Genomic DNA, 19,245 nt, shown 5'->3' on the forward strand with positions numbered 1-19,245 from the left:
AACCCAACGTTTTAACCTCAGTGTGTCTGCCAAACCAGGACAGCGAGCAAGCTGATGCTGTCTCATTCTATAGCAAGTGTTGAAGGTCTGGTGGTTTTATACAAATGTTCCCTGGTGAAATTGGTGTCACCTACACCTGCAGGGACAGGAATTGCTCAGGAGTAACCCTGGTGTCTTCAGGATACTGAAACACATGGGTGCTTTGGATCTAACCTCAGTGGGGAGTAAAGTATTTCACCTAGTTTCAGGGCCAGGAACCACTTTCTGTGTTTCGTTTAGGGCTCAGTGATCAATTCCATTTTCCTGGTTTTGTGTACACTGTGTCACTTCTACCTTTCAGTGTTTTCCTGCTTTGTGGTACTACAACCAATAAAACCCTTTTGGCTGAATCTTGAACTTTAAATGATTTACATGAAGCAGAGGCTTAGCTGTCACATCTCTTACTGAGAAATGATGTTAATTTGGTGGCAAACTCCTCAGGGACTGCCCAAATCAGGCTGGAGGGGTCAGCTGACACCCACCCATCTTCCCCAGACCTTTCTGGAGTTTGTCTCCATCCTGTGCCAATAACAGGGTTGCAGCAAAGAAGACAACACTTCAGATCACTGCCTGCCTGCCACCAGAAACCAGGGACAGAAAGACAAGAGCAACTTGGACTATAGTGGACACTCTTCTCTTGTTGGAGGATATTCCATCTAAGATAAAGCTGGATGAGTCTGGTCCTCTGACTTCTACAGCACCTCCATAAATGTCCATTTTAATTATTTCCTTTTTTAGAAAAAGTCAAATCTTGATCTAGCGAAAACACCTCTTTCCTCCCCCAGTTTTCCTTCCCTTCAGAAGCCTGGTGGGGATGCAAGGGAGGTCTCAGAAACTCTGCCAAATCCAGCACAAAAAGCACTGGGGGAGGAGGAGGAAGAAAAGTATTTATCTGACCTTATTTATGTTGTGGAATCATTTAACAAGCTGTCCATAGGAAGCTTGTAAGAATTTCAGCATTGAATCAGGTGAAGCTCAGTCTGTCACAGAATGTTTTGAGGTCACAAACAGAAAACCCCTCAGGACTTCTGGCTGAGAATATCCTTACCTACAGCTTTTAAATAACAAAAAAGTATTCAAGGAAGAACTGAGCAGAGGCATCATTAAGTACATGTTCTTTATTCCAATTAAAAGTACAATAGAAACAGCACACAGGACCAGCAGCAGCTTTCTTGACAACCCAACCCAACACTCTGCTGTCACGAGGTCATTTAGCTGTACTATGAAAGTAGGTGATTGGAACAAGTCTTCCACTCGACACGCAAGCACTCACTCACCTGCCACTTTAAATAGGTTTCCAACAGAATAAAAATAGATACACCCCAGAATACAAAAACTTTTAATTTTAACAGGTTTTTTTTCCACTAAAGCCTTTATACAAACCAATAAAAGGGTGCACAATTTCCTAAAATTTTAGGTACACTTTAAATGAGCCTTTTTTTACTTGGTAAAAGGATCCATGTTCCTGTCTTTGAACAGAATGTGACGGCCAAAATTGCAAAGAAAACCCCTAGTTTAAATTTACAATTTATACATTTATTTTGAAGTGATTCCTGCACTGAGTGGCAGGCCAATGGCTGCTCACACATGTCCCATTTTCCCCCCAAAAAAGAGCTGTGCATCCTGAAGTTCTAAAGTTCAGGAGAGTCCTTCTGGAAACTGGGCTGAGGGAACAACCCACAGGCTTTCAGCTGTGCGCATGAGAATGGTCCCAACACAACGAAAAGCCCAAGCACAGAAGTTGCAAATCCTTCCTCCTCCAAATCATTCCTTCTAAATCATTCCTCCTCCAAGTCATTCCTCCTCTGGCAAGGATCACCCCTGGGGGAAGGACTGGTGACCTGTTTTGCACTACCAGCACAATGGAAATGGAGTGCTCCCTGGCTGCCATTTGGCTGAGCAGTTTAACTCAAAACTCTGGCACTGAAATATCCTCTAACAGGGAAATTTGGTGTTCTAAAGGTATTGTGGGGTTTTTTTTTTTTGGTCAATACAAGCTATCATGATTTCTAATTTATACCTATTACTGATGGGTGAAGCTTAGCAGTCCCGTACATTATTCACATGGTGCTTCACAGCAGCATCTTAGAACTGCTACCACCTGCCTCAAGGTGACCCACCCCCCAACTCCAACAGCATTTTACGGAGGTGAATTCATTCAGATAACTAATTAGTACCGATCCCTTCATTTTGCCCCTCCCTCCCCACCCACCTACCCCTTGGCAAAGTTAAACACTTCATCTGAATTTCTAGAGTATGTTATTAAAGCACTGGCACAACCTCACATAGCATGGCCGTTCTAACAAACCAAGGACAAAGGAAAAGAAAATACTGCCCAGCAAAAGCAACATAGCACCTGTGTTTGCAAGTATGAGCTACTGGAGACATCCTCCGGACAATTTACTAAGGAAGAGCAGGGCAAATCCATGAGGAAGCCAGAAATGAGTCTTGAAGAGCTCAGGGGAGCGCCAGAATGACATCCTATTTTGTACAAGTTGAGTTTTTAGCCAAAAACCAGCTGCCTTGTTTGGTTTTTTTTTACTTTACTTATGTCCATTACATATTAGACTGTTGCATTTTAACTTATCAGGTTGAACTTTAAACCAATTAAAGCCAATAAAGCTTTTTTCCCTTAATTTTAAATTTGTTTTAGGTAATTACATATTGCCCATTTTTTTTTTTTTTTTTGGCAGGTATATTTTTTAGAATTCAAAAAGATCTTCCCATTTTAAGGCTAAGCTAAGAAATGTCAAAAGCTCCTGTAAACATTTCCTCTTCTTCCCCCAAGTTGCACAATTTGAAGTCCAACTGCAATTCGTAAAATGAGGTAATTTTTGTGTACTCATATCTTAAGAGTCCTTTTCGGGAGCAGCTGAGAAGCGTGCCAATCTGAACACTGATCCAATTGTAGTGGGAGAGCTTCCACAGCAGGGTACATATCAGTTCCAGCAGCTGGACTTCAGTTAGCAATCTTCTCAATTTCATCCAAGTCATCAGTATCCAATTTGTTTATCTTTTTGTCTGGGAAAAATGAGAAATAAATCAGATTTTATTTAATTAGAAGCCTGTCAGGGCACCTCAACATTACATATCTCTGGAACATCCATTTTAGGGGGCTTGGAGCAACCTGGTCTAGTGGGAGGTAGGACTGGATGACAAGATCCTTCCCACTCAAACCAGCCTGGGATTCTGTAACTACCCAGGCAGCCAGCAAACAGACAACTTCACTTATGTCTCATTCTACCATACAGTGAAGTGACATTACCCAAATCTGCTCCTCTGTAAGCCCAGTTTAAGGCTCAGTAACTATCTGCCCAGCTAAATTTTGCAGAAATAACATCTGCTTTTAAAGAAGAAGGGTACATACTGAAATGCTCCTGGATTCTGTTGAGAATATTCATGCTGTGCTTGCTGTCCACCATGTTAATAGCCAGTCCTCGCTTGCCAAAGCGACCTGTACGTCCAATCCTGTGCAGATACGTCTCATTATCTGGATTTCCATCTTTATCCACAGGAAGGTCAAAATTGATGACAACAGAGACCTGCTCTACATCAATCCCTGACAAAAAAAAAAACAAAACAAAACCCATCAACTTAACCCCATTTAAACCACTTGACAGCAGGAACAGCCTCCTCTGCCCTGACCTGCCTGAGGTTTCTCACCATCTCCAGGTGAAGTGAGAAGTTAAAACCCAGCCTCAAATTCTGAAATGGATCTTTTTCACAACATCCTGATGGGGTACACTGAAATAAAACCTAATCATTACATCAGAGAACCCCACTGTATGGCTAAAGGAGAAGCAGTTGAAGATTCTCTACCCAGCGCTGACCTATTGTGCAAACTCTTCTCTGAAGCTACAAAGGCCTTGTTTTTTTCCAAGTACTATGTTGTCTTAACCGTTTTAGGATGTCAAATTGCAACACAAATTCCTACTGGAATTCACTATTTTTTTCAGATTTCCCTGTTTTGGAACATACTTATTTAACAGAAGGTCAGCAGCACAAGCCAGGCTCAGTGCCAGAAGCATACAATTCTCTCAAGATGAACTTTTGCATCTCAAGCTGCAGGAAGGCTACAAGAAATCCTGTGTTGCTCACACGAACAGACATAGTCAGCAGCCCAGGAATTACTGAATTTCTCCAAACTGGAACACTTGAGGACAGGAATTCTTTATGTAAGCCAATCAGCATTGTTTTATCTTAGGAACTGCTGCTTCTGCCCTCCCTGGCCCAGCTCTGCCATGCCCTACCTCTGGCACAGACGTTTGTGGTCACCAGCACCTTTTCTTTGCCCTCTCGGAAACGCTCGATCACAGCAGCTCTCTGTTCCACCATCATCTCCCCGCTGAGCAATGCCACCTGATGGCCTTCCTTGGAGAGCTCTCCTGCCAGCCAGCCAGCCGTCTTCCGAGTCTGAAACGCAAAGCCAGGCCCATTTTTTGGATGGTTTAACCCTGGAAAATGGGAACAAACCTCTCTGGGGTTGACTGGAAGCTGCTTGGTTTCTATCCCTCATAAGGAAAAGTCTCCAGAGTGCTGTGCCCACCTGCCTCCCTGTCACAAATGGTGCTCCCAGCTCTCATATCAGAAATAGAAAGGAAGCATCTGCCACCCCAAGAGCAGTTCTTTATGAAATGTCTGTGTTTGCTTTGTGCTCTGCTCCTCAGCTTTCATTCTATGGGGGGATCACATATGTATGCTAAAAACATTGCAAACAGAACAGCTCAGCTTGGAAAACATCAGGGTTTGAGCTGAACGTGGCTGTGAAATCCATCAAGGCTCTAGGCAGGCTTGAATTAAACAGTTTACCAATTATGATAGGGGTTTTTTTGAGCTCTGATTGTATCTGACATTATTACATCTCAAGACACCTTAAAAGCAGATGGCTGCAGCAGATCCCAAATGCAGGTTTTATCCAGTCTGAGCTCGCTTTATGTGGCTGTTCTGCTGCTGTCAGCACTGTTTCCTAAAAGTGATTATGGTCCTTCCAGGAAAAGAAAAAACAAAAGTCTGTATGATTCACAGAGAGACTCCAGAGGTAAATTAACACTTACCTGAGGGAAATGGAGTCCAAGGAAAAGCTACAAATCATCCACAAAACTACAAGACTTCCCCAATTCTCATTCTCCCCCATTTTCATTCATTTTCCAACCTTTTGTTTGTTTGTTTTTTTCAGTAGTTCTGAGCAATACTTTGTTTTGGAAAATTGCATCCCCCTAATCTTTGCTTCAGAGGATTTCCAAGGATAAAAATGACCTGGATGCACAACCTCAAAGAAACAAACCACCTAGTGCTATCATGACTCTCAAGACTGCATGTGAAGAGGGGAGCCAGAAATGGCAAAGAAAAGTGCAATTTTTTCTGTTTCTTGCCGAAAAGCATGCCTGGCCAGGTCTTTAGCACTAGCAGACACTGGAAAGACTCACATGGCAGAAAATCATGGCCTGGGCAATGGTAATAGCACCGTAGATGTTACAGAGAGCTTGGAACTTCTCATCTCTGTTACTGCACAGAACGTAATACTGCTTAATAGTGTCCAGTGTCTCCTCCTCACGCTTCAGTTTGATAATGTTTGGATCAGGAACAACTTTTTGAGCAAACTTCCACACAGAATCTTCAAAAGTGGCTGAAAACAGAAGCATCTGGCAGTCCTTGGGGAGCATTCTGCAAGAGAGCAAAATGGGCAGGGTTCTCATGTAAGGTCTTCCTCGTAGTATCCTGATGGGGTTAAAGCTACAGGTAAAGCAGAACAAACCTCAGAACCAGTTATCTCAGTGGCTGGAAAGACTAATGCTAATCTCACCAACACCTGATCATCCCCTCATGGTCCAGAGGCATCCAGATTCCCATTCTTAAACATTAATAAACCCTGCCCCAGGGACAGGCTTCTTATTCCATAAGAAAATGAAAGTGCTTGTCATTCACTGACATTATGCCTGTATTAAACACCTGGGGTCATCTTGTTGCTTTATCGGTCAAGAATCTAGCCCTGCTGCCCCTAGGTGAGAGAACAGCTCTAACTGGAAGAAACAAAAATTGCCTCAGGCAATGCACGCTCAGTCCTTACCTCTGAATGCGGATGCTCTGGTCCTGGTGGCCCTGGGTTGCTATCATCACATCAGCCTCATCCAGGACAAACACTTTGATTTTCTTGGGATCTATGAATTTCAGTTTGGAACACCAGTCCAGCACTGTGCCGGGTGTGCCAATGACAATCTGCTCAGAGATTTTCTGCCCCCTCTCCACTGTTGAGACACAAAAGAAGGCTGTCATAAAGTGGCTGCAGACACTGAGATGCTCTGCCCCTCACTGAGGTATCTGCTCAGTGGCGTTGCACCCCAGGACCATAATTTTCTCATTTACAGCCTCTTAGTAGTGCTTCACCTTACTCACATTTATTGCCTCGCACAGCATAGGCAAGTTTCAGCTCTGGATAAAACTTTCCCATCTGCTCAATCACTTTTCCTGTCTGAAGTGCCAGCTCATATGTTGGGGAAAGGCACAAACACTGAAGGGACAGAAAGAAAATATGTGAGAGACAACCAACACCATCACAATTGCTTTTAAAAATCCTTATTCTTCAAGTTTCCCTGAAGTTGAGCACACCACAGTTTCTGAAAGCCCATCACTCCTGCCTCCTGAAGCTGGAGGAAGGAGCTGATCTGACATAGTCACTCAGCCACCACTGCCTTTCTGCCTTGAGCTCTGGTCCCTGGGCCTGATGCTAACCCATCCATGGGCAGTGCTGATAAGGAACTTACAGTAAGGCTGAGAGGTAAGAATGGCACTTTTTAAAGACATAATTCTAGCCTTGAAAACACTGTTCAACTATCTCATAAGGAAATTTGGTTCAAAAAGCTCCTTTCTTGGCATTTTTCCTCTGTTGTCACAAGTATCTTCTCATTCGCTTCTCATCCGTTTACTTAATCCACTTTACCCTGCAGTATTTCTCTGATTTAACTTCTTCCAGAATGACACCTCCTGATTTAACTACTCCTGAACGTGGATGGGGCTGAAAGGAACAAATTGTGAGGAAAATCCACATCTTTTCCATTAAAGGTATTTTAATAGATCCCCAAATCCCCAGACCCTGTTCAGCACTGTACAAAAACACCATCAGAGATGGATTTATCAAGCTGTGAATTCACTCTCAAAGCTCTCAAAATGAAACCTCTTCACTAGGTGGCACTGCGCCACCACGAAACCACCCGAAACAGTCACCTCCCAGAAATTTTACCTGTGGATACTTGTTCCCAGGTTCAACGCGACTGAGCATGGCCAGGACAAACGCAGCTGTCTTGCCAGTCCCGGATTGAGACTGTGCAATCAAGTTCTGAGGGCTGCAGAACAAAAGCAGGCAGGAGCTCAACCAGATGAACCACGCGGACAACGCATGTGTGGGGTTGGACAATGAAGAAAAGGTGAGTGGCGTTTTAATGCCTTTCAGATTTACCACTTCTCTGGGCCTTGAAGAGCTATGCTCCACAGGGCTGAAATTAGTTGCTGCTCTCTATCACCCCTCTCTTTCAGGACCTCTTGGTTATGGAGATTTGAAAGGAAAACTGTGATTATCTGTCAGTATTTTTCCATTCTGCACATCTCTCTCTAGTGTCTCAACACTTCAGGCACTGCAGCTGAGGGGCACAGAGAGGAAAAACCATCTCAGCTGCTCCCACCCACCCAGGATTTCTGGAGATATGATCCACAGCAGCTTTGGCATTTCTCCCGTGTGCTGACTAGGGAAATCTGACTGACTTCAGACAAACATGGTGTGTTCAGTACCAGCCTTAGGAAAAGGACAAATCCAGGGCTGCCACTGCATAGTTTGGGATCACAAAACCACTGTGGCATTGGAGTCCCTTTCACCACAGCCCAGAAAGCTCCCCAGTCACCATCCTCCCTCAAAAGCTCAGTGAGAGCACATGAAATCTCCCAAAAACTTCCTAGACTGGAAGGGAGTAGGAGGTATGTGTACATACGGTTCAGCAAGCATCATGGGCAGGGCATTTTCTTGTATCTTAGATGGTCTGTTGAAGCCCATGGCATAGACACCTTGCAGGAGCTGTGGTTTCCTAAAAACAGAGGAGTTTTTATACTATGACCTTTTAGCAGTACATTTGATTTTCATTCATGTACAAAAAAAGTGAGGAAAAAAAAAAAATTGCAACCAGACCTAGAGCTGCCCCTTTCTGTGCACCTGCTATGGTGGGGAGACCTTCTAGCTCCCTACAACTACCTGAGAGGAGGCTGGAGTGAGGAGAGGTTGGTCTCTTCTCCCTAGTAACAAGCAACAGGACAAAAGGAAATTGTCTCAAGTTGTGCCAGGGGAGATTTAGATTGGCTGTTAGAAGAAACTTCTTCGTTGAAAGGGTTATTAAACACTGGCCCAGGCTGCCCAGGGCAGCAGTGGAGTTCCCATCCCTGAAGGGGTTTAAAAGCCATGTAGATGTGGTGCTGAGGGACATGCTTTAGCACTGGACTTGGCAGAGTTGGGTTAATGGTTGGACATGATGACCTTAAAGGCCTTTTCCAACCAGAATGATTCTGTGATAGTGCAGTGACTACAAGCAGGGCCTGGAAACTCCAAATGACAACAGAAAGTCTGGAAAGGAAGCGTTGCAAAAACCCCTTGATTTAGTAAGACAGCCTGCACGCCTGCCTGCCACAGCTACAGGGAAAGCATGGGGCACAGTGCTGGGCTTCTTGTGCTAAAGCAGCTTTTCTGCCAGTCCCAGGAATCCCAGAGCATTAATCCTGTCCTTCAGGCCAAGCCCTTTTCTTCAGCCACCTCTTGATCTTGGCGCCAAAATTAACACTGCTTGAAGATTCGGCCACAGGACAAAGTGACCTCAGTCCATGAGGAACAGAACGAGGTGGAGGGGCATGAACCATCACAAGGACTTAAGTCAGCGTGACTGATTCTGTCATACAAACTGAGAACTCCAGAGACCTCAGCTTCACACAGAACTGGTGACAGATCTACAGTCCACTATCCCTACACTGAGTAACCCCTGGTTATATCCCAGCACTCCAACCAAACTATGTCCTCAAATGTCTTTCCTCAAGGGAGCTTTCCAGTCTCAGCAGACATTTGTGTAGATAGGAGATCCAAGGACAAGCTAAAATTCAGGTGATGGTGCAACCCAACTCTTAGCCAATGGCCTCCAAGTGCATACTGGAGTGCTATTAGTGGTGTTCTGGAGTCAGGGCTTTCCTTTCAAAGCAGGTTACAGGTTCCCTGCCCACCTTTTCCTGCTGTTAAGAACTTCCTGTTCAGTACAGCATGCTTTCTAAAATCATGTATTAATTTCAGGTGGTGGCTGGAACAAAAGCTCTTTGAAAATGTAACTTTGTGCTGCTCAGAAGCAAGGACACACAAAGCCCAACTCTCACTACAGTTGCCAAGGATACACAGATTCATAACGAAATGAAGACTCAATTAGTCTGGCTTGCCCCCATCATTAACTCACCCGGATTGTTTGGCTTTTGAAAGATGGGAATTAGTCCAACAGGCACTCCAGGACCTAAGCTTTATTTGCAGACATCCAAGCACTAACATTAGCCACCATCCTAATGGTGAGAAGTCTCATGGGCTCCCATTTCCCCTTGGAGCAACAAAACCAATACAACCAACAACAATCCCACCAGGACAGCCTCTTCAGTGCATTTAAACAATATATAAATCTATCATGCCTTAAGTGCAGCTATTGTTACTTGAAAGCTCCACTGGTAAAGGTATTGAGCAGGAAGGGGCAGAAAATACTGAAGCTAGCAGTGTCTCCAGTAGGTAAACCCGAAACTGCTGGCTGAGAGGAGATAAGCTTCTCCCTTTGTGCTCTTTCCTGCATCTAGACCTTCACAAATAACCCTCAGAAAACAGAAGAGGGCTGTGTTCACCACTTCAGCTAATAAAACAAACCTTGTGTTTCCAAAACACTGCTGTGCTGCTGGAACACCTTCTCCCAGCTCCCTGCCTTTGCTGGGAACTGCTGGTGGAATAACCATCCACCTGGCACAGAGAAGGTCTCTCTCTGCAGTCCACGGGGAAGGAGAGGACAGCTCTCCCTCCTGGGGTCACTCACCCAGCTCGCCACATCACCATGCACTTTGAAGACCAAAAAGCAGAGGTTAAAATTCAGAGGTGGTGTGCCAGAGCTGGTGAGGATAGAAACACAGACCAGGAATTGAAGTGAGCTCGTTTCAGATGGAAGCCTTCACCAGGCACTGAGCTGAAGCCATCCTCCTTGCATTTAAATACCACAATAAACTAACACTAATTAATTAATGGCAAATTTTGCAGTGATTTAAAATGGAAACCCACACATTTTTAGGTGCTCTCTCCTATGCAGCCAAGGAATCTATGAGGGCAGAAGGGGAGGCTCCAGCTACCTCCAACCAAAAACTGAGCCCACACAGCTCAAAAGAAAGGCTTCCTACAAGCAGGAGGGGGCAAACAAACTCCAAAAAAAAGCAGCCATAACATCATGAAAAGAAAAAAAAGCCTGTTTAATATTCCTGTTACAAAGGTTTTAAGAGCTGGCTCCAACCCTCCCCTTCCCAGCAGCTTTGAACCAACAGGCACTTACAGTCGCAGCTCCTCGAAAGACTTGACAGAGTAGAGGGGGGATGTGGGGTCCCTCTGCAGCACTTCCACTTGGTTGGTTGTGTCTACCAGGTTGCTGCGGATCAGCTTGTTCAACAAGGACTGGGCAGCTCTATCCTCTGTCCAAACACCAGGTGGAAAACAAACAAACAAACAAAAAAACCAGAAACAATAATAAATCCTAGCCCGTGCCAGGTGTGGCTCCCACTGAAAGGATGAGTTACTGAGCTGATTAAAAAGGACAAGTTCTGAAATTCTGGATTGCAGAGCCCAAACTTCCTCCATGAGACATCCCACAGACTCCCACTATCCAGGAAGGCAAAACAAAGCAAGCACTGTTTGAAGGGACCTTCACAGACACAGACCTCTTCTTACTTCAGATATTTAGCTTAGCAGTAGGACAGTTAAATGCCTTTTGGAGCCTCCCTACTCTATGCCCTATGGGCAGACACCTTTTAGGTGTTGTTTATTTTTTTAATTCCAAGGGAAGTTTCCAGGACAAACAACACTGAAGATCCAGGGCTGAAACACAGCAAGTGAGGTCAACCTAGAAAGTTAAACTGCTACACTTTGGGGTTTTGCTTATATTTTCTGTTCTCTAAAGCCACCCTCTGCAGGACTTGGAGCTGTTACCCACCTCTTAACAGCCACTCCACAAAGGCAACATGTTGGGTGCTACAGCAATTCCAGCTCCAGGTTAGCCAACTGTCTCCAGTCCTGCCTTTCAGGATCCTGCTATCCCCTTATTCCACTCTAATTCAGGAGTCTCCCAAGTCATTACAGGACCCAACGATTTGAAAAGCGTTATGGAGGAAGGACATGTCTTACAAGTAAGGCCTTGGGGCAGGATCTTGGGACATAAGGCAGACTTACTTTAAGTAGAGATAAAATTAATTTTCTGGTCAGCATTCCTTGCCAAAGCATTTTTCAAGAAGGCACTTACCCTTCTCCTCATCCTCTATCTTTTCTACGTTGTCATCAGCCTTGACAACAGCACCTATGTTAAAACAGACAATTTTAGGACAGATATGAGGCCAGGCCACCCGCTGAGTTTTAGGTTTTGAATACTGTGGGAAAAGCAACACACTAGCTCATTTTCCTACACAAGAGCCCTGATGAAGCTCAAATTACAGCTCTGTACAGCCAGATTGAAGTTTAGCAACCCCATCAGGAGATACACACCATCAGGTGTATCAACCCCACCTGAATACAGCAAAACATGATTTAAACAGCTAGCCTGGCAGGACAAGGGCAGGAGGCAGATATTTAGTCTACTCTGCTGATTAATCTAGGCTTTAAGTTTCCTCTTTCTGGAATTTCTTAACTGATCTGGAATTTACTTTGCCAGCAGGGCTCCAAACCCCAGGGAAAAGGCATTTCCAAGACCATTTGAGGGGCTGTAACTCACCATTGGCATCTGGTTTGGTTTTTTCCTCCTTCAGGTGTAAACTGCTCAACTATAAGAGAGGAAAAGCACAATATCAGTGTAATTCTGAGGTGATCATACCCCCGTTTCACTAATGGGACACGAAGAACCTGAGCTTTCACCAAGGTTTCCAGATTTACTACTAAAATTACTGTGTATCAAACACCAGGCTTAGAAACAAATTAGGTGAACTCATTTTCAAAGAGTTTTGTGACAAATCAAGCTGTTTCTAAGCTGTAAATCACGATGTGATTCCCGTCCCTGCATCTCTGCTCCCTGATGGCAAATGGGAGAGAAATTAACATTTCGGGGTGGAAACAGCCGAGGATTTGTTTTGCCACCACAAAACACGACACGGAGAGGAGCCCTGAAGGTCTCCCCACACGACCAGGGGCTGAGTTAATGCTCTCCATCCTCAAATGCAGCACTTGAGCAGCTGAGAAAAGGGAAACATCCAAACAAATTGAGATCTTAACCTTAAAAAATGCTGGGGTTTTTTTTTGGCTCTGGATGAAGACTGCAGGCTCAGTGACCACCTCGGAGATGGTGCTGCTGGCAGGGCTATGTGTGGATGTAGGGTGAGGGGGAAGGACTGGGGCTTCCTCCCCGCCCCTTTGATCTTCAAAAAAACATCTTAAAAATTATTTAACAGAAAGGAAAATATTTTATTTTTTGTGCCTAAAGAAGGATCCCAAGCCGGGAGAGGCCTCGAGGTGGCAGGGCCCCACCGCCAAGGCGTATTCCCAGTCTCTTTATGATGAGCCAGGAAAGAAAAACTGGGAGAAAACGCTTTTCTTTTTTTTTTTTCCCCAGCGCTGCGTTTTGGTTTTTTTTATTTTTGTGAGGAGGGGGTGGCGGCAGCAGCTCCACCCCGGCTCCCCGCGCCTTAGGGGCCGGGGCCCTTGCCAGCTCCAGCTCCAACCCCCTTCACCCCCCCGGCTTCTTCCCCGTTCCCCACTCACCGACTCGGCCGCCGCCTCCTGCTCGTCCACGGCCAATGCCCAGGAGTCGGTGGCCATGGCCGGGCCGGGGTGGCCGTCAGGAGCCGCAATGGCGCCGGGAGCCGCGAAAGCGCCTGCGCCGCCACCTCCCCCTCCGGCCCCTCTCTTGCCCCCCCCTCCCCCCACCTCCCCTGACCGGCGGAAACTACGTCCCTGGCGGATGCGTTCCGGGAGAGGAACGTTCCGGGAAAGGCGGAGAGGGGAGAGGAGCACGGGAGGAGAAAGGGCGGCGGGAGGGGCGTCATGGGGTGGGGGGTGTAGGGTCTGCTGCCGCTGTGGTGTGGGGCTGGGGTCCACGTGCTCTCATGATGTGGGGCTGGGGTCTGTGGGGTGTGGGGGCTGCATTCCCCATGGTGTGGGGCTGGGGTCAGGTTTCCTCTGGGAGCCGTGGCTGGGGCAGATCCCAGAGCCTGTGCCATTCCCGAGGGCGGCACAGCTCTGTCTCCAGGGATGGAGATGGCAGAGCAGAGCTAGGCTGGAGGGTCAGTCACAGAGGTGTAGAAGTGGCAGGAATATGGAAAAGAAGTCATTTTGTGTCCCATTTAGACCCAATACCAACGCTGTTCTTTAAAGCTCCTGGAATTAAGCTGAGGAAAAAAAGAAAGAAAAGGAAAGAAAAGAAAGGAGTGTGGGAAGAGCCTTGCTGGTCGAGTTGCTATTCCCCACACAGTTTTTCCTTCCTTGAACTTTGTGTGGAAGGAGCAGCCCTCCAGGAGGGTCTTAATTTGTGATTTTATTGCATGCAGCAGGACTAGGAAAATGGCCAAGCCTGCAGGTATCAGCCCCAAGTTCCCAAGCTGGTGGTTCCTTTCTTCTCTTGGTACTCGTATAACAGCCTGAAATTTGCCACCTGAGCTGTTATTTCTTTCTGTTCTCCAGGAACACCCAGGAAGGACCAGGTCCTTCACCATCAGCCTGCGAACATCCGTTTGATTTTTTCGTTGATTTGTTTGTTTTCCTTCCAACTAAACCCCCCTGATTATTGATTGAGTCTTGCCACCTGATGCTTCCCCCCCTCCTCCGTCTAATGCCTCTCCAGAGGTGACAACACATCACGTCCCCCCCACCCCCAGCCACACGCGTGGACTTTGAGATCTGGCAGAGATTTTTGCAGTGGTTTTTGCAGAGGTGACATGGCTCTTTTTTTCCCATGGCAACTGAACACAGGAGCTGAACACAACTAGATTATCAATGGCAACAGAGCAGGCACCCAAAAGCAGGTCTGAGACATCAGTTAATTAATTAGAGCGCAAATAAAAAGGAACCTGGGAAGTCCCAGGTGGGCACTTCAGCTGCAGAAGGAAAAAGGTGCTTGTCCTTCCTAGTGGAATGCTTTTTTGCAGAGATACACACCCCCAGTTATGGGCTGGAGTTGGGATTAGAGGTGGGAAAATCAAGGCATGGAAATGAAGGGAACTGGCTGTGGTCTTTCCAAGCCCTCCCTTCCAATCCTCTACCTTAGCTTAAGTGATTTCTCAGATTTTTCGGGGCTCTTTCTGTGCTGTGTCTTCTGTAGACAAAGACAGACTTTTCTCCATCACTGGTTTTCCTCCAGTGTGTGCTCAGCCACCCCTCCAGGGTCTTGTATTTTTGCTGGGGGCTCTGCTGTCAAATAATGAATATTTGTTCTTTTAAAGGTGACAGACACATTCAGATAAACAACGTGAAAGAAAGATTCAGATTAATTTCTCAGGGAATAAATATTCAGGTTACTTGAGCATGAAATAAATGCTTAATTCCCTTCAGCAGTGGGCTTTGTCTGTGCTAGAACTGGAGCTCTGGGCAGGGCAGACATTGTGCTGTGGAGTTTCATTGCAATTAACTGTGGTCCTTGCCCACTGAGCAGGTTGGACACTCTTTATCCATGTACATGCCTGCTCAGAGGAGGAGGCAGAACCCATTTAGCCCTCAGTTATCCCTTTTTATCATCACCATCTACCAACAGGGCAATTAATTTTTGTTTCCAGAGCATTCCAGGATGAGGAAAACAGCATTTATGTACAGAGCAGTGCATGGAGGTCATGGGAAGTGCTCCTTGATCTCCATCTTGTAGGAGATATGGTCTTCGGTGAGTTTTGGGGTGGGTTTTTTTCTGTCTTTCGATTTTTTTTCCATGCTCACACCTCCCAGCCCATTGATGCAGACTATATCCAGAGCTCTAATTCTTTTTTTAGCTCCTCCACCCCCAGATTTTGTCTCATTTACAACCCTGCTGCAGCCAATCTGATATCTCAGCTGCCTCCTTCTGGGAGGAGGTGATCCTTATCAGTGGTGGCACAGACAGCATGAAGAGGATGAGGCGGAACCAGTGCTGCACAGAGATCCATGTAAGCTGCTTCAGCCCATGGCAGCATTTTTAAACATCACTTTGATGCTAAATACTATCTCCCACTAAAACAACTCTGTTCTTCTGAAGTCTCACATCTGCCTCACCCTCCACGTCTGATCCTACTCTGTTTCATAAATAAATATGCTGCAGCTCCCAGATTTGTTGGTAAGCATCCCAGGCTTTTTCCTGGTGTATGTTATTTTCTTCATAGGAACCAAAACCCATAGTAAGCAAACATTTTAACAGGCATGGGCAACATGGGATGTGGGCTTCTCCATGGCTGACTTATTTGTCTAGCAAGAGCCCTAAATTCTCAAGCTTCAGGGCACAAGTCAAGGCCTGGGAGTTGAGCTCAGGGGAAAGGCTCTCTTCTTGCAGAGTTTCTTGCTATTTCCCCTGAAGTGTGTCCTTCTCTGTGATGACCAGATGGTTCACTGAAGACACCATACCTGAGGTCACCCTGTGACATGGATGGATGCTTCATGACTATGGGGAGAAAGCAAATGCTCTGCGTTCATCTGGATACAGATGGAAAGGGGGACAGTGGCTGAGCCCATGCCTTTCCTGCTGCCTCAGTTTCCCCTTTCATCTCCAGGCTGGTTTTCCTGCTGTAAGCTGCTGAGGGCAAAGTCTGTACTCACCACATCCCACTGTACCATCATCCCTCTCCTTTCCCTGTGGGGAGCTGGCAAAGACCCTCCTACACACCCTACAGATGGGGGGGATGCTCAGTGAGGGGCTTGAGATGTGCCTGGGGAGTCACAGGGTCACCATGGTCAGCCTGGGGATGAGCAGGGAAGGAAACAACAAGGGGGGGGGAGAGAGGAGATCTGGCCTAAGGCTGCAGAAAAGCTGACTGGAGGGGGGGGCTTTAGAATCTTTTCCTTTTTTTAAAGGACTCAGGGGAAGACAGAAGTGAAAGGCAATGAGAGAAAGGGGGGTCCTTCCCCTCGTAGCAGCAGCTGCATAAAAATCTCACCCTGGGGGGGCCAAATGGTGGTGATGGGTGAGTTTGCATCCCCCTTTCTCTGCCAACCTGACCAGAGCATCTGCTCCATCTGGGTGGGCTTCACCCCTTCCCCTGCAGCCCCTGGGAGCAAGAGAAAAGGAGGCGTAGAGAAGCCAGCAGTGTTTATACAGGGTATTGTCATGGTTACTTCCCTGACAAAACAAATGGCTCCACTTAATGATGGTCACCCAAACAGCTGGGGGAAGCGGGGGCTCATCCCCAGTGGGAAGCAGGGTACCGGCTCCAGAAAATCAGGAGAAACCCTTCCAGTTCCTGGGCAGAGCTTCACCACGGGGGCACATGTGGCTGCAGCTTGCTGGGTAAGCCCCCTTCCCCATCCCCAGACCCTCAGGGACTACCCCAGCATCCCTGCCCCATGGTAAGGGGTCCTGGCGCAGGGGAGGCGGGGGGATGAATGCCACAGGTTGCTTTTGTGCAGCACTCCCCCCACCCCAAGCCCTAGCGCTTGCTCTCTCTCCCCTCTCTCCCTCCTCTTTTTTTTCTCTCCTTATCTCCATCTCCCTGTGTCTTTCCCAGACAAAAGCAGTCTGAAGCCGTGCCTGCTGCCTTCAGGATTTCTTCAGCCCTTCCAAACCCAGTTAGAGGGACTAGCAGGAGTGGGTGAAGTTGCTCCAGCACCCCACCACCACCACCATCCCCTTCCTCCTCCTCTCTTCTCTGCCAGAAAAGGTAAGACAAAGCAGTGGCTACTCTCCAGTGGCACCTTTTTTTTTTTTAGCAGGCTGGGCTGTATGTGCTCTGTAGGGGGGGGGGGGTGTGGGGGTGTGTGGGGGGGTGTGTGTGTCTGCTGCGGGCTGTTCCTTCCCCAGGCTGTGCACAACCTCAGCACAAAGCCACCTTGTGAAGAGACAACCTGTCATAATATTTCTGCAGGCACAAGCCCACACTTTGCAAGCTGCTGTTTATCCATCTCTTGCTTTGATCCCCTCTGCCTCTCTGAATCCAGTCCTTTTCCTCTCCCTTCCCAAAACTGTACAGAGGTGAAGAGCAAGTGTCCTCATCTTCAGGGAAGGTAAAGGAAGATGGATTGGGGGGGTGACAAGCTTTTGCTCTTCTGGTCATCCAGGTGAGACATCCCAGCTGTGGACACTGGTTTAGAAGGGAGGTCTGGCCTTGTCAGCGTGAGAGGGGGATTCTGATCCCCCACCCAGGAAGGGTCAAAGCCCCAAGGACATGGTTTGCTCTTGCCAGGCTTGGCTGGAATAGGACAGAGGAGGATGGAGAAGGGCTGTGCTGCTCCTGGGGGCCTGGCATCCTTGGCTTCACACACAGGGCTAGCTAGCTGGAGGTTTTAGCCCAGATGAAGATCTCTGGGCCGAGTCAGAGGGGAAGGTTTAGTCTAGACATCCTTCAACTGGGCTAAAACCTCCCTCTCTGCCTCAGCCCAGGGATCTTCCAAGCACTGGTACCTCAGCGAGCCCAGCAGTCAGGGGTTAACCCAGGCCCAGATCCAAAAACCTTCCTTCTGCACAGGGAACCTCTAGAAGCCAGGCTTGGGCTACATAAACCCAGGCTCGAGGCCTCAGGCTGACTGGCTTCCAAAGGGATGCACACCTCTGGTGTCACTGTCACCACTTTCACAGTGGGTGCCACCTCATCATGGGACCTGCAGTGGCTGTATTGCTACCTTGTTTTTCCCAGCAGGTGAGATACCTCCAGGTGAGGGGAGGCTGGAGATGGGAGAATGGCTCCTGTAGTTTTCTCTGAGATTCCCCTAAGTCTTCATGGTAGATCCACATCCATCACCCAGCAAAGCTTCTCTCTGGTCCCTGCAGCTTGGAGAAGAGTGCTACAGGTGCTGTTTCAGACCCCATTTTCTCCTGTTATGCTTTGTGGGAAGGGGCTGGGGGGTCACGTAGGTGCAGTCAGTCCTGCAGCGTGGTCCTGGTTGCTCCCCTGTGGGGCCAGAGGAGATGATTGAAGCATGGCTCTGCTTAAGAGCCTGAAAGTTTGGGATGTTCAGGCCCCCTCCCGCCTTGGGTTTTCTACCAAGGGGGAGTTTTCTTCCCCTCAGAGGCTGCCCATCAGCTTCCAGAAATGCTGAGGAAAGGTTGTGGTCCATCCAGGGCTGTCCGTCTGTCCAGCCCCACAATGCTGTAACCATCCTGGCAAGCCACTGGATGTCAGTGTTGATTGATGAAGATGAAGCAGAACGAATATTTTACCCAGCTGCAGAAGAAACAGTCACCTTCTGAGCAGTGTGGAGGTGACCTGGGTCTGGTTTGGATGTGGAGGTGAAGTTGTCAAGGGAACCCGTTTGGGACTGAAAGAGGTGACAGCAGGGACCATGCATTGATTCAGCAGCCAAAAAAATGGGCTTCACCTGGCTGCATTTATGTCTTTGGGGTGGGAGGTTTAAAAACAACCAGGGACACCTCTGGACATCTGCTTTTTGGACAGCCAGGTGGAGATGTGCCACAGGCAGCACAGGGTTTTGTCCCAGCTGCCAAGTGCTGGTCTGGGTCTTACTGAACCGTTGTGGGTGGCAGGGACTCGGTGGTGGCACTGCTGGGACTCCAGCCTACTTCTGGGAGAGTCCAGGATTCATGCTCATGTCTTCAGCAGTCATGGTTTGACGTGTTCTTCTACTCGTTGTATGAAAATACACCTCAGAGGAGCATTTTTCTGCCTTTTTCTGCATTACACCTGCTCAAAACCCAGAATTTTTGAGGGTGCATCAGTGCTCAAAGGTGCAGAGGAGGCACCTGGGGGGGCTCCAGATGTCACCCCTGCATTTTCCAGGCATCTGACAGGGCCTGCCATGTTTGGTGGCAGTGAGGGGACAAGCTGAGGACAGGGTGGGATGCAGGGATGCCC

At 47.5% G+C, this 19,245-nt stretch overlaps 1 protein-coding gene across 1 annotated transcript; it reads right to left on the reverse strand.

The window, feature by feature from the left end:
• Positions 1-1,142: 1,142 nt before the first annotated feature.
• LOC139806969 (ATP-dependent RNA helicase DDX19B) lies at positions 1,143-13,156 on the reverse strand. The gene is made up of 12 exons (XM_071767354.1): positions 13,031-13,156; positions 12,051-12,099; positions 11,586-11,639; positions 10,626-10,761; positions 8,019-8,111; positions 7,277-7,379; positions 6,433-6,547; positions 6,107-6,284; positions 5,466-5,703; positions 4,290-4,452; positions 3,407-3,598; positions 1,143-3,060 (listed from the first exon to the last, which is right to left on the reverse strand). The coding sequence occupies exons 1-12, from the start codon at positions 13,085-13,087 to the stop codon at positions 2,999-3,001; spliced, it is 1,440 nt and encodes a 479-aa protein (XP_071623455.1). The 5' UTR covers positions 13,088-13,156; the 3' UTR covers positions 1,143-2,998.
• Between the last annotated feature and the right edge of the window lie 6,089 nt (positions 13,157-19,245).

The sequence above is a fragment of the Heliangelus exortis genome, chromosome 23, assembly GCF_036169615.1.
Source record: "Heliangelus exortis chromosome 23, bHelExo1.hap1, whole genome shotgun sequence".
Lineage (NCBI taxonomy): Eukaryota > Metazoa > Chordata > Aves > Apodiformes > Trochilidae > Heliangelus > Heliangelus exortis.

Coding starts and splice junctions, on each gene's coding strand:
- LOC139806969 (XM_071767354.1), bottom strand. CDS start 13,087: ATGGCCACCGACTCCTGGGCATTGGCCGTGGACGAGCAGGAGGCGGCG. Junction 6,548..7,276: donor CTGGGAACAAGTATCCACAG/GTAAAATTTCTG, acceptor CTGTCCCTTCAG/TGTTTGTGCCTTTCCCCAAC. Junction 3,061..3,406: donor CAGAATCCAGGAGCATTTCA/GTATGTACCCTT, acceptor CATTTTTCCCAG/ACAAAAAGATAAACAAATTG.